Source organism: Taudactylus pleione, unplaced genomic scaffold, assembly GCF_031769625.1.
Source record: "Taudactylus pleione unplaced genomic scaffold, aTauple2 ptg000201l, whole genome shotgun sequence".
Taxonomy (NCBI): domain Eukaryota; kingdom Metazoa; phylum Chordata; class Amphibia; order Anura; family Myobatrachidae; genus Taudactylus; species Taudactylus pleione.
In genome coordinates, this window is record NW_028284603.1 from 7,669,095 (window position 1) to 7,684,449 (window position 15,355).

Below are 15,355 nucleotides of genomic sequence, written 5' to 3' on the forward strand. Positions count from 1 at the left end.
CTTGACTGTAATAATGATAAACAAGTCACAATGCTGAACAATGCTGTAACCCTGGCTCCTCAGATTTATTACAGGCATGCTGCACGCAGTTTATCTGGTCATATATAGGTTAAATCAGCATAAGTACAGAAAGACAGGTCTGGGATAGTCTCCTGACTACCAGGACTAGGCCTCAGAGTTTTTCTTTGTTCCCATTAAATCTCCTGCCAGTCTATGACACTACTTACTTTCAGGGGAGACGTGACTAGGGTCACAAATAATTGTACTCAACCTCCTGACTGGCTACATATTGGCCAAGGAACATAAGACTATGCTCACAGTGGCACAGGCTTATAGTAAGGGTAAGGGAGATGAGCAGTACACATCAGACTGTAAAGCTAGAGAGTGGAAGGAGAAAGAGTTCCCAACAACACAGCAGTGCTGATGCATGTTTATACAGTACGTGTTTATATACACATAAAGCAAGACATGACTTTAGAACTGCCAGGTGACAGGTTGCCATGGCCAGTAAAAAAATTGAGCCATGGCCCCTATCGTTAGGTTTGCTGCAGGAGATTTACCCATTTGCTCCTAGTGCTGCAATGTCATGATTCAGATTAAAACCTGCCCAGAGAGAACGGATCACTGATCACTTCCTCCCATGAAGAGGGGCTCAAGCCAGGGCAGTAACTAGGGTGGTGCGACCAGTGCCAAGGCCAGAAACATGGGGGTGAGGTGGGGTGCCAATGCTCTCTCTGGCACAGGGCACCAAAAAGTATAGTTACAGCTCTGGCTCAAGTTCTACGGTGGCCTGGGTGGAATTTGGCGAACTGATGAAAAAGGAGTATAATTCAACACTATAGCTGGGTACAAAACACAAGATAGATCGTACAATATATCGTTCCGACATGGATCAGAACCATATGTTGTACTCATTGTATAGTGTGTATGCCCAATACATCATTCCTTATTTCGTCCCATCTGCTGTGGTGCACATTGTGTAGTGTGTACGCAAGAACGTATAGTGTACACAGAACAAAGGATTCAGTCAGTACAATCCCCTGAACACGTCGTTTGGAAGATGGCATAGTGTGTACGCTCTATGGGCCTGATTCAGAGCCGAATGCTCTGACCAGAGCGCTCCAAAAAGCACAATGGAGCGGCCTCCGGGCCGCTCGCATAGCTGTGGGTGACCACCCACAGCATATGCGAGCGTCCATGATGATGGTCGCGATGGTCTTGACCATCGCGACCATCGGGCTTGCGATGGAGACCCTGCGGTAGGGTCTCGCTTGCTGCCGCAAGCCCTGGAGTGATTTTGGCTCTAGTGATGTCAGTGGGGCCGGCTTCAGACGGTAGGCGTTCCCATGGGAACGCCTCCGTCTGGCAGGCACGCCCACCAAAGGGGGCGTGCTGTCAATCAACATCGACAGCAGGCCCCCTTTGGTGCGAGACCTCGCAAGCGGTTCGGAATGACCCCCTATATTGGGTGTTCTGGGACGACCGTTGCATCGTTTGTCACATCTATAGTGTGTACCCAGCTTAACCCTTTTGAGATTGTTATCCAATTGCAGTTTGCTGATGCCCAGGGTCTTATTACACCTATTTATTATCCTTTCTTTGAGAACAATGAGCAGAAGGATGTGACCTGTCACAGGTGGAAAAATTAGCATGCCCAACAACGAACTTTGTCTCTCATTGCACAGTGATATGGAAAAGTGTTTAGAGATCGTTAGTGGGGATGGCTTAATTACCCTTAGCCCAGAGTTCACCATCATGAGTAATACTGAAAGTCACTGGTAGGAGGAAAACTCGGCTGTCGGAGAACCACATCACTTGCTCCTTAATAGTCATCCCCATATTTGAAAGACAGAGAGAACAGCTGATTCTCCCCTCACAAAGCCTCCACATTACATGCAGTAACTCAGAGCTGTGTGTGGGCTGGCTGGAACATTTAACATGTTAATAAGATGGATATTTAAAGCAGCTGGCACAATTTTCCAGAACCAAAAAGATAAGCCCACACTTAAAACAAGTAGAAGATTCAAGTATGTAACTGCAGAACATAACCGATCTCTCCATTAACATTGCTGAAATTGCTTAAATTGACCCAGTAAGGTCAGGCACATTTCTTATTTCTCCCCAGGCTGGTTTTCTTCGGGCGCATCGCCCAGCAGAAACAGCCCACCGCCCGGCACTTCCCCCGCCGCATTCCCGGTCACCCTCCGCCTCCTGCTGTGGAACGCTGACCTCTGAAGCGACCGGAGGCTAAAGAAGCAAGCGTTCCCAGTGATGCACTGCGCGGGTGACGCCATGACATCACCCACGACGTGAGGAGCCTTCCCTGCGCGCCTGCTGGATCTAGTTAGATCCAGTCAGAGCGAGGCAGCGGGAGCGCCGAGCAGCATATTAAGGTAAGTTCTGGGCTGGGCCTGGGCCCAGTCTGGGGACACTGCATAAGGGGCAAAACAAAACCACAGGAGGCAATGGATAAAGATGAAAACTACAGAGGGCACTGTATAAAGGGGAAAACTATAGGGGGCACTGCATAATGGGCACAAATACAGGGGGCACTGCATATGGGGATAACTACAGGGGGCACTGCATAATGGGCACTTTTGACTGAGAGCCAGTGGGGGAGCAGCCTGAGATCCGTCGGGCTGGAATGGTAAGGGAGGGCGGTGTTTTCCCCAGGATGGTTTTTGTGGGCGCACCACCCGGCACTTTGGGAGCCTGCAAGTGGGGACAGTATCTGGGAACTGTATAAAAAGGACCAGATCCTATAGACTTTGCAGCTTTTTCATAATCAGACAACTGGCCCTCTAATAAGAGGAGAATCAATATATAAAAATGTTATTTCAAGTTTAAATCATTATAAAAGGTCAGGGTTTAAAACATTTTATTACTGCGAAGGCCCCCACCCGGCTACTTCTTGATACCACCCGGCTGGAAAAAATTTCTGGGGAGAGCACTTATTTGAAACCTGCATAAAGCTGTTGTAAGTCACCAGATTGCCAGGCTACGATACACCAAAGCAACGGAAATTCAATTGGTATATGGGTGCCCAACGCAGCGATTCAATTATTGTTCCGATCTGGTGCCGCGGTCACCCTGCTTGTCGCACCCAAACGCAGAGGGTTTAGCTGCGTAAAGCACCTAAACCCATCTAAAAGCACTGACAATTTTTCGCGGATTTCTGGATGGTGCGAGCAGAAATCTGGGGATGCCCGCAGACCTTGCTCCCAATCAGAGCAACAAACAGCTTAGTTGTGTGCCCATAACTAACGGGCACCTGAAATTGAAGTCCCCTGTGCAGTGGGGCTATGCCATTTAATTCGTTCCTGAGGTAAATACCATCCAAAACGTATTTATGAAATCATAAGAGGTCACTGAATATAATCATTGTTAAATACCTAAAAGCTTGTGACGTGTCAATGGAGGGTGTGGTATGGAGAGTAAACATTCAGAATGTCGACCAGGACATTTAAAAATGTCGACAACACGCCAGAATGTTTTTTTGCTTATATTAGCCTAACCCTAACAAAAAACAAACAAAAAAAAAAGCAAATTAACTGTTGACGCCATTCTGGAGTGTCGATATCATGGACATGTTGATATCTTTGAATGTTGTCCTGAAGTTCACGTCGACATTGTGACGGTATCCAGTCAATGGATGTGCCCAGCAGCTGTACAGTAGCATACAGCCGTATGAGGAAGGAGCAGCCCATGCCGGTTTGTAAAGCACTAGAAATCCTGGCGGTGACAGGCCATCCTCGGGGTGAGGTGTTGGGTAGCATTGCTGAGCACTACCAAAGCTACAAGAGTGTTTCTATCTTATGCTGTTACACATACACAAAAAACAAATTCCATAGCCTGCATCCTCTGCCATTTGAAAGGAACGTGGTAATGGAAGAATCAAGCAGTGAAGTCAGAACACACAATATAACGATTTCCTCTTTGCTGAATAGGGTGCACTTATCAGCTCCTGCTTAGCCATTATGAATGTCAATGTAAAGAATGTCTGTAGTCTATCACTAGTACTTCGGGGACGTGGGAGGATGCATGTGCATGTATTTGTTAAATGCATGTACATAGTTTGTGTGTGTGCTTGCTTGCTACAAGTGCCCAGCACATACCAGCAGTGCTTTGCTTATAGTTTTGTTCAGAACAGGAAATGGAAATTACTGTTAGTGGATAAGGCCACAGTGTCCCATTTTTGTCCATGATATCTTCCTGCTCAGGACTACTGGCAAGGCTGCGCAAACAGAGAAATCGAAACAGCATGACTGTATACGGTGGCCTTAAAGCAGCATTACCACTTATTGTAACGTTTTCTCTGCATATCTATATATTTACACACGTACGTACATACCGTATATACACAGACGCACTACAGTATATAAAATCATAATCTGCTAAACATTCTTCGTGCCAGAAAAAGCAGCACAATTAGCAGACAACTTTCTCTAGAAACACAAATGACCACAGTCGCAACCTCCGAAAAGCGGCCAATGTCGTTCTGCAATTGCCATTGTTTTTAATGCAATTCATACAGCAGTATTTCTGAAAGTGTTCATCTCAGGTTAATGTACCAAAATAAATAGGATTATACTTTTTATAGAAATGTATGCAGATATAGGGATGTATTAATAATCGTGACAGTGCAGCGATTATTAACAGCCTGTCTCGCAATGGACTTTTTACAAAAAATACCCAGGCTGTGTACTAACTAACTCGCAGGGACAGCGGTAGTGGATAACCGCTGTCCCTGCAAGTTACACCTCCCGGCATCTTGGCGGAGTCTTTCACATTAGTGAAAGTCTCCTCCTGGAAATCTGGTTCTGTGCATGCGCACAGTGTCAGATCCCGGAGCCAGACGGAGGATCCTGCAAATATGCCTCCATAGGCATGAAGCAGTTTACCAACAGGACCAAACTCCGAAAAGCTTCTCTTTTCAGAGTTTGGTATATAGGATTCAGACCGTAATCCCCTTTCCTAAAAATGAACAGGTTTCCCTGTGTGGTGGACTCTGCTTCCACAAGCCACTCCCCTCACATGACATCCCAGATTGGACAGCATGGAGGTGAACAACCTGATCGACTGTGGAAAGTTCCACTCCTTAATGCAGGAGTAGGGAACCTTTTTTCTGCCGAGGGCCATTTTGATATATATATATAACATTACTTGCGGGCCTGGTTCAGGCCACGCCCCCTCTGTGTGATGTCACATGGGGGCAGGGCAACAATTGCCAGTGATTATAGCAATGCCCGGAGCATCCTGAGGATGCTCGGGGCAGCTGTGTGACCGCCTGAACCGTCCTAAGGATGCTCCAGGCGGTACTACTGCACAGTTTCTGGCTGCAGTGTGCCATTCTAGGCACCCTGCTAGCCAGATGAGGCTAGCAGAAAAAAGCTCAAATGGCCAGACCAAATGATTCAGAGGGCCTGATGCAGCCCCCGGGCAGGAGGTTCCCCATCTCTGCCTTAATGGAGCACAGCATAAATGTGACAAAAGCATGTATTATTTCATATTGTAGCAAACACGGCAGAAACAGTGATCTGCATTTCTTTGCTGCACTATAGCCAGAAATAGATAATAAAAAGGTTATTTAAAAATTATGTACAACCTTTTAATTACAGCATTGGAGTTAATGCAAAAAGTATAGTGCCATCTACTTCCTGGTGTACAGTATCTATACACTGCAAAATGTCACTATGAGAATCATCTGGAATTTCTCCTGTGGATCTGAAAAACTTCTGGATGCCAGGAACAATACAAAAGATCTAAAATAAATGTCATGCTGGGTACACACACAGCAGACCAATCTGCTGTCAGAGCAGCCACACAAGTGTGTGTATAGCTAGCCAATCAGCCGCTCGATGTGTCTAGGCCGACATCACAACTGGGCGGGTATTTAAATGCTCCTGCCTAGTTGAGACGTCAGTGTCGGCGGTCCCTGTAGCAAGTGTACAGCCAGATGGAAAGAAAGGGTGATATATCGCCAAGTGTGTATCCAGCATAATACTCTGCAAATTATGGATTTAATAGTAGACCTCAAAACAAGTGAGCAACAGGGGGAAAAGTGTTGGGAGGACCTAAGCAGGGAGCCACCTGTCTGACATGCAGCCGTGCATGACAGTGACATAGGGTATGATGTGCCCTAATGTAGAGAGACATGTCAGTATAGGCGGAAAGAGAGAAGTCAGAAAAAACTAAGAACTAGAGAGTGTTTTTTTTCCTAACCCTACCCCTAAACCTAACGCTCTTAACTAATGGGCAGGTTTGAAGTGCTATTGGACTTTGAGTAAGCTGGTGTTCTGAATCCTGAACCACCAATTCTTGGAGAATTTGTGATAGAGATATATATATATATATATTTTTTTTATTATGGCCACAATTGGTATAATGCCATATTTCATCAGCTTGGATTTGTATAAGCAGAAATGAATAACCAACACAATACTCTTAGTAAGTGCTGTATTTGACAGCAACATCATATTGGGGATACAATAAGAGGAAAACACATTTCCTGACTCACTTTACAGGAATTCAGACTTAGAACAAAAAGATCACCCACTACAAAGGCTCTCCTAAGGGTTTACCAGGTCAATAGCACAACACATACAGAGTATATATATATATATATATATATATATATATATATATATATATATATATATATATATATAAAAAAAAAAAGTATTATATTATTACATATTGCTCAAACATTCAATGTAAACATTTTAAGAGCGATTACAAAACCGTTTTATAGTTGTTTTAAAAGTAGATGATACAATTTAACCCACACATGATGGAGCACACTTTCATTAGGAGCACGGATGGCAAACTGCCACACAGCTCTGAGTTCTGAGTCATGAGTTCAATCCCAGTCATGGTGCATCTGTGTGGAGTTTGTATGTTCTCAGTGTGTTTGGTGTGTAAAGAAGCCTGGAGCACCAGGAAGAAACCCACGCAGACACATACTGGTAGGTTAATTGGCTCCTGACAGAAATGAAGACCAGTGTGTGTGGCCATGTGATTGGGAATATAGATTGTAAGCTCCACAAGGACAGGGATAGATGCGAATGACTGAATACTCTCTGTAAAGTGTTGTGGAATAGGTTTGTGCTATATGAATAACTTCATTCATATTCGGATTTAAACACCTACTTTTCTTTATTTAGCGAGACCCAGTAACAGATTTCTATTGGAGTATTGTAAGGAAGAAGCATCCTGCCCCAGTCGCCTCAGTCTCTCCTCCAAGCTATAGTTTCAGCACTACACAGCTGTAGTCCTCCCAACATACAGAACAAACCACACGGCATAGGTTGCAAACACAGCAAGGCCTCATGTCAAACTCCTTAAATCACCACAACACATTTACCCACAGAATATAGTCACATACCTTGATAACATCCAGTAAAGACTCCGCTTTTTCTAACAACCAAAAGCAATCTAGAGCAAATGAGGAAATATCCTTTAGCAACCCGTGCTGGCACGCACAATATCCTGATTGCCTGCTTTCTTTTACTTATGTGTTTCGTGATGCATGCTGACTCAGACGGGTGGGAAGGTGCTATGCAAAACAGGTAAACACCATACTGCAACCAATCAGACAGCCTGGGATCTGACTCACAGCTCCTGAGCTTCCACACATTGATCCGTGGCTTCAAAAGGAAGTGAGAGGATGCACGACTCCGCCAACAGCTTCTATCACACACACCTCCTACATGGCACAGAAGAGACAGCCAGTGGAGAGTGCTGATTGATAGCAAGTCCCTGCAACACAAGCCTAGCCGTGTCATGCGATACACACTTCCCAGCCATTATGTGGAATAGCTTTGCAAGCGCACATGTGCAGCAGTGGATTCATTTCAAGTCAGATAAAAACGAGAGGGCACAGCCTGGTGCTTCTATTTCCTCATTGGTTCATCTTGCATCGGACGGTACTTTACAAATTGCAGAACTGTATCCTAATATTCTTCGAGCTCAACTCATCAATGGATAGAATTGCCACACATTGGTGTCTATTTATGCCACTTGCACATCCAGCTGTGTATATTTTGGTTCCTGGAGTGGACTCGATATGACAAAGACGGTGTTTCTGCCTAAACCAGATAACTAACGTCTCCGCTGTGTAGGGTGTGCTGTGTAGGCCAACACTAAGTTACTGTATGAGGCCGTGCCTGCCAATGACAGCAGGGGATCTTCCGGCTGGAATACACGACTACATTCTATGGAGATACACTCAGCACATAACAGTTTATTATAGTTCTTTACAGATGAAAAGATTATCAGGGGGAATAATTCAGAGTCAGCCTTAACTTTTTATTCTAATTTCTTCATTATATTCACGACATTTGCAGGCTCCATTTCATCACACTAAACGTGATTTGCAAAGCTGCAAACTACAAATTTACAGCACAAACGTAGCCTTTTTATTTTTTTTAATCCTCCTTTGACATTTACATGACTGTATTCATTTTTATGGGGGGGCGGGGGAGATACCCCAAGAAAACAGATCTGTATGTTGCCTATCTTGAAGGAAGGAGTGGGGTCAACTTAGGCGTTTTCTTATTGGATCCAGGAGAGCCACTTACCCAATTATAAAAGCACAAAAGAACATGCTGACACTAAGGCCCATATTCAATTAGACGCGAAAAGCCGAGATCCGCAAAAAAGTATCGCAGATTGCGACTTTTTGCTTGTCGGAAACTTATCTCCATACTCAACTCCAATATTTTTCGCGTACACGGAAAGTCAATGCAATTAATAGGCGAAAAAGATTCGCCTCTGAATAGCAGGAGAAAAGAAGTGCATTTTTTTTATTTTGGGGTGCAAAGGTCGAGAAACCGTCAAAAAAATCCCTAAAAAAATAGACTTCTTAGGGGGTCTGCTAGTATGGGTGAGGTGTTTTTAGCATTGCAGTTATTTGCAACAGGTGCATTTTTCAAGTTTCTAAAAACTACACTTTAGCGAGCTTAAAATATGCTAGCACCCATTTTCAGGTACCCCAAATTTGACAGGACTACTTATTTTCACCTAAAAATACTACTTAATGCCATTCTTCACCAGTTGTGCAAAGACGCTAATAAGAAGCTATTGACACAACTTAAGTACCCCAAATTGCTGTATTAGGGCTATTCGGGCACATCTGCATTGATCCCCAATGTTACAGCATCTTTTTTGGGGGGGGTTCAGGCTCATTTCCTCAATTCTGACAGCACTTTCCGCCTGTTTCAAATTCGCCTGGTCCATTGTTCACATCTTTTGGAATTTAGTACGGCGAATAGCGGGGGCGCGCACACAAAAAATTTTGCGGCCAAAACACGCGATGTTGGTGAAAAGTACGGCATGCAAAACTTTTCCTCGGGTGCGAAACTAAACGAATACCGCCCTAAGAGCCGGATTGCAATCGCAGCTCCGATCCTGTATGCAGCCGCTGTGCAAAAATATGCTACTGCTGTAACCGCCAGGAATTGTACTGAGACGCCCACTGGCAGCTTTGCAGATTCAAGTGCGTACAATTACGCAGCAGTGGTCGCAGATCCTTCTATAATCAATCATCTGAGTAACCAGTATGGACCAGGAGAAACTAAGACACTGGCACCAAGTTTTCTGCGCGTGGAATCGCAGCAGTATACAGAGACACCCCAAAAAATGGGTGTGACATGTGGGCGGTTTTTGCCGCCACTCCATATAACTGCCTCCAAACTGTCCCCAAATGCCAATCACTTTGCAAAGAAATTGAGTGGCATCGCTAAGGTACCTTGGTGCATGCAAATATCAGCATTTCCTACATATCAGACCATATATACATAAATAAGATCCTGTGTCTGCCGTTGCCTGAGGGTGTGACGTGTGTGATTTATAACATGTACAGCATAACCCCTCCCTCTCCTCTCATACAGCATAACCCCCCCCTCCCTCTCGTCCCGTATAGCATAACCCCCCCTCCCTCTCCTCTCATACAGCATAACCCCCTCCCCCCTCTCGTCCTGCATAACCCCCTCTCGTCCTGCATAACCCCCTCTCGTCCTGAACATAACCCCCCCATCCCGCACAGCATAATCCCCTCCCCCTCTCGAAGCATAATGCATACTCCCCTTCCAGTCATCCTGTAAAGCAAACACCCTCTCCTCCTGTAATGCATACTCTCCTCGTCCCAAACCGCATAACTTTCCCCCTCTCATCCTGCACTGCATAACCCTTTCTCCCCCTACCATCGCTTACTGCACACCCCCTCTCCTGTCGCATACTGCACGGAAGTGGATAGATCCCCTTCAGTTTCTGTTCCCTGAGGTCATCAGCTACTGTCCGTCATTCCCTACTATCCATGCGAGCATAGAGCGGGAACATAATCGACGGGACAAGTTTCTTTTTTTGGTGGATTGTATGGGCAGGGAACTGCCCTTCCGCCCTCACTTCACATCACTACCAGGTACAGAAAATGAAAGGGGAAATAGACCACTCCCATACTGCACACCCCCTCTCCCGTAGCATACTGCACACCCCCTCATCATGTGGCCTCTCCTGGCTTTTTCCTAGTGTGTACAGAGGCGAACAAGCCCTCTAGAAGTTCAGTGTGCGCATCACCAGCAAGATGACATTTTTTAACATGATTCAGAATTCTTATACAAATGTTAATATACCCAAATGAAAAACCAGGGATTTTTTGTTGCACAAGTTTATATTTAAATAAGCTTCAAAAGGGTGGAGGTTGAGCATTTAGCTGGGCATTTCTGGTTAAGCCCATGACAAGAAGACAAGCAAAGTTGTAGTTAAGGGGTTGAGCTAAAAGGGGCAGTAAGTACTCTAACTCGACATTCACTTTTACTTTCATGTGCAGTCTCCATCATAGAACGCAATGCTGCGAATGTTTGCACAAAGCTTCTCCACAAAGGTTCGTTCAAAAATAAGAAATGGGCTGGCACTTGGTGTTATAGATGCATTTGCACATTGCTTTCTGGTTTGTAGAGGATACTGGCTAGTGTTAATTCACCGTATGATCAAAACACTGTATGAAATAAAAACAGGATGTAAAGGGACAATAAACAAAAAGCACGAGCTACTAGTAATGTATCTCAAATCAATCCCACACTTAGGGGCATATGTATAAAAGCTTTATGCGAGATAAAATTGTGATCTATATCACCAATCAGCTTCTAACTTACATTTTGCAGGCTGCGTTTAAGAAATGATAGTTTGGAGCTGATTGGTTGGTGATATATATTTCACAATTTTATCTCACATCAAGCTTTGATACATATGCCCTTTATTCCTTCTTGAAAACTGATTTCCCATAAGAATTTATTGAAATCAAATTTTGCTCCCATGGTTCTAGAAACTATTCCAAAATCCTGTGAAAGGGAGGTCTTTCCACATCTTCCCTAAACATTATCTTCATCTCCACACTCACTTTAAGGGGTAAATTTACTAAAGTGAGAGTTTTTAGAAGTGAGTTTTAAAAGAGATGTTACCCATAGCAACCAGATTTTAGCTTTTATCTTCTAGAAAGTGCTAGTTAAATGTTAAGTAGAATCTGACTGGTTGCTATGGGCAACATCTTTTAAAACTCACTTCTAAAAACTCTCACTTAAGGTAAATTTAGCCCTAACTGTTCTCATGCCATAAACAGTCTCTTTGGCTGCTTCAAATAAGATTTCTCACATGTCTCCACGTTACCAGTAGTCTTCACATCTAAAATTAAATCCTGTTCCAGGTGTACAATAGTATGCATGTTCAGCCTGAGCTTAACCCTTTCCTTGCACTCGCCACCTACCAAAATATATATACACAATATAACAATTTTTTGTTTTGTATGCAGTACCCCCCAAACATTATATCTTGTTTAATTCGGTAATCGCATTGTAAATAACTCATTTGCCGCGAAAAGATGCACAAAAAGATGCTTGCATGAGTAAACTTGCAGTAATGTGGCCCTTTATAGTATATAGTACAGGTTGAGTCTCCCATATCCAAATATTCCGAAATACGGAATATTCCGAAATACAGAATACTTTTAGAATGACTAAGATAGTGAAACCTTTGATTTTTGATGGTTCAATGTACACAAATTTTGTTTAAGACACAAAATTATTAAACAAAGTATAAAACGACCTTCAGGCTGTGTGTATAAGGTGTATATGAAACATAAATTTCATTTCTGTACACAAACAGTTTGAGCCACAAAATTATTGAAAATATTATATAAAATTACCTGCAGGCTGTGTGTATAAGATGTATATAACACATAAATGCATTCTTTGTTTAGATTTGGGTTCTATTCCTAAGACATTTCAATATGGTATGCAATTATTCCAAAATACGGAATATTCTGATATCCAAAATATCCATGGTCCCAAGCATTTTGGATATGGGAGACTCAACCTGTGGTTGGTAGGTAGGTAGGGATGTATGTATGTATGTATGTATGTATGTATGTATCTGACTCCTGCTTAAATTACAAGCATTTTTACTGCTTTACTTAAGCTGGCCATACACGCTACAATTATCGGGGCGATCCGCCCGATATCCGCGGATCGCTCTGATAATTGTAGCGATATCGGGCGGATCGCCCCGATAATTGTAAAGGGACAATAAACAAAAAGCACGAGCTACTAATAATGTAGCGATATCCGATATCCGCGGATCGCCCCAATAATTGTAGCGTGGGGGGGCGACCGAGGGTTAAATATTGCTTGGTCGGGCATGCCGGATTGTCCAGCATGCCCGTCTGATGCGATATTTACCGGTAAACTGCAGTGTATGCCCAGCCGCGGCCGACAAGCAGACATTTCCTGTGTTCCGGGGGCGGAGCGCAGATGTCGGGCTGATACACTCTGAGATTTCTCACAGTGTATGCCGGGGACATCTGCGGCTGGCAGCCGGCCAGATAAAATGTCTGTCGGTCTGTCAGGCATTTTATCTGGCAGTGTGTGGCCAGCTTTAGAAGCAAAACAAACAAAGTTGTTAATTCTATTAGCCGTGAGCCTTGTGATATGCTGGTTCAATGGCGTAGAATCAACAGTGAGGGCACGTCCGGCCAATTACGCCCCAATCTCATAACATTTTGTATGCTGCCCTATAGAGCTGCAAACAAAAATCTGCAAGTTCGGGGCTGCTCTAAGTGCAGCTTGTGTGTGCACTTATACATAGGCCAAGCCAGCTCAGGCTAAAGGCGGGTATCTACTACCCAACAGTGAAAAGACTGAACGATATAGTTATCGTTCAGTCGTTCACTACACTGCAGGGTGCCCACACTGAATGATGTGTCGTTCAGTGCAGGCACAATCAATCATCTGCAAACATGCTGAACCTGACGATATTGTCAGGTTGACCAGCATGTTTGCACAATGATAGATGTCTAGTCACATTTTCAAACGATTATCAAACGATATCATTATATCGCTCATTTTAATCGTCTAGTGGATAGGCACCTTAACTGTATCAAACCAAAGTAGTAATAAATGGACAAACGGTGTCTCCTTTCTAATGTAAGCCATCCACAATGCCGTATAGTCTTTGGAAGGTGCCATTTCACTTGCAGAGGGAGGCAGATATTTAATTTGACAATTGTGCAACCACTAAACCAACATTGCAAGGTAAAGGCACTCTAACCTCAAAAATGTTCTTTGTCTACATGAACTGGGGGGGGTGGGGGTTCTGGGGGTGGTGGTGGTGGTTGTAAGTAGTTGTATGCTATGAGAAGAGCTACAGATTGATAACTGCCCAGTTCCAACACTGAGGGGGTGATTCCACTGCTTCGGGCGCCGTGATAATAGATAATAGGTGATGAAAGTAGCAATTCAATTGTTTTGGGGGCCCATTAATTATTGCACTTGTCGAGCCCAATTAGACATTGTTTAGCCGCATATAGCAACTAAACCTGTATAAATTCCTGGTTAGGCACCCAAACAACACACATCGGCTGGCCTCCTCAGGCCTACAGACACCACCTTGATAATTCTAAGGTGCATTTAAAATGGATTCACTATAAGCTCAGCCTGATCTCTGTCTCCATTAGTTTTAACATCTTTCTGATATAATGATTGATTCTTGTACATGGTTTCTGTAAAAGTGCTAGATTTACTGGCCCTATAAGACTTTCTGGCACAATAAAGGAAAAACCTATGTAGAGAACTCCTTCCCCATGAAACAGAAGTCACTTCATTCCTAGAACAAATCTGTACATGGATTTAGTGTTGGAAATATGCCATGCACAGAAGCCAAGCCAATACAAATCATACTAAGAATGCATTTCTAATCCTGAAATATGAACAATTGATTTGATTTGTTATTCTTTGACCTAGTTACTAAGCAGCATGAATCTGAAGAGTCACATGAGACCTGAGTGCAGATATGTGTCATCTGGAAGGCACCACCAGGAGCTATTGCTATTAAAAGAATAGCACCTTGTACTGAACTGGAGGAAGCAGAGTGTAAATCCCTAATGGGAATCATTCTGCTATCTCACAGTATGTTGCATAATTATAGGTATGTAACATGAGTTGGTAGGAATTTCCACATATCAACTCCAGAAATAAAATGAGCACCGCTTAATTTATGCAAAATAAAAGGCTTTCCAGAAAAAAAACACAACAAAAATATTTTTTTATGTTGTTATACATTTAAGCAAAAAAAAAAAAAAGTGTTCATTCTAGCACCCTGCAACTGTCACAACCCATGCAGTTCCACTTTCCTGCATGGGGTGTCACTCTCTGCTCTGGTCCTTCTAGCACATTCTGGTCTGTATCTCAGCAATTTGTTGCATCAGCTGAGTGTGCTAGAAGGACCAGAGCAGAGAGCGACACCCCAAGCTGGAAAGAGGAACGGCACGGGTTGTGACTGGTGCAGGGTGCTAGAATGAACACTAGAAAATGTGTGTAACCCACAACAAACACGGATTAGTTTTCATATTATGTTGCTACACTGTAATCTTGTGAACATGATCATCTTACTTCTTTGCCTGTCTGTTATTACCCAGTCTCATATAATTAGGTTCAGGGCTCCTGGGGGGGGGACTTAGGATCAGGCACCCCCCGGGAGGTTAGGGTTAGGCTAGGGGGAGGGAGACTTAGGGACTCTATCAGAGCCGAAAGCTCTCCCACTGACATCACGTGATGTCAGTGGGGCCGGCCCCAGACGGTAGGCGTTCCCATGGGAACGCCTCCGTCTGGGCAGCCACGCCACCGACCCGCTCACCAAAGGCGGCGTGCTGTCACTCAACATCGACAGCACGTCCTCTTTGGTATGAGACCTGGAGCAACGGATTGGCCATCGCTATCCGGGTCTCGCGCGTGCGCACGACGGAGCCGGCTCTGTCATGTGCATGCGAACTGGCCTACCATCGACCCGGTTGCGAGCGCACAGCGCT

At 44.1% G+C, this 15,355-nt stretch overlaps 1 protein-coding gene across 3 annotated transcripts in view; it reads right to left on the reverse strand.

Moving 5' to 3' along the window:
• The window catches only part of PELI1 (pellino E3 ubiquitin protein ligase 1), a 59,942-nt gene that overhangs the window by 22,093 nt on the left and 22,494 nt on the right, over positions 1-15,355 (reverse strand). Inside the window, exon 1 of one of the 3 annotated variants that reach the window (XM_088477501.1) lies at positions 7,385-7,473. The exons of the other annotated variants lie outside the window; for them this stretch is intronic. Coding sequence (XP_088333627.1) covers positions 7,385-7,395 — 11 coding nt within the window. The 5' untranslated portion in view covers positions 7,396-7,473. Of the gene's footprint in view, positions 1-7,384; positions 7,474-15,355 lie in introns of those variants that run through there. 3 annotated transcript variants of the gene reach the window in all.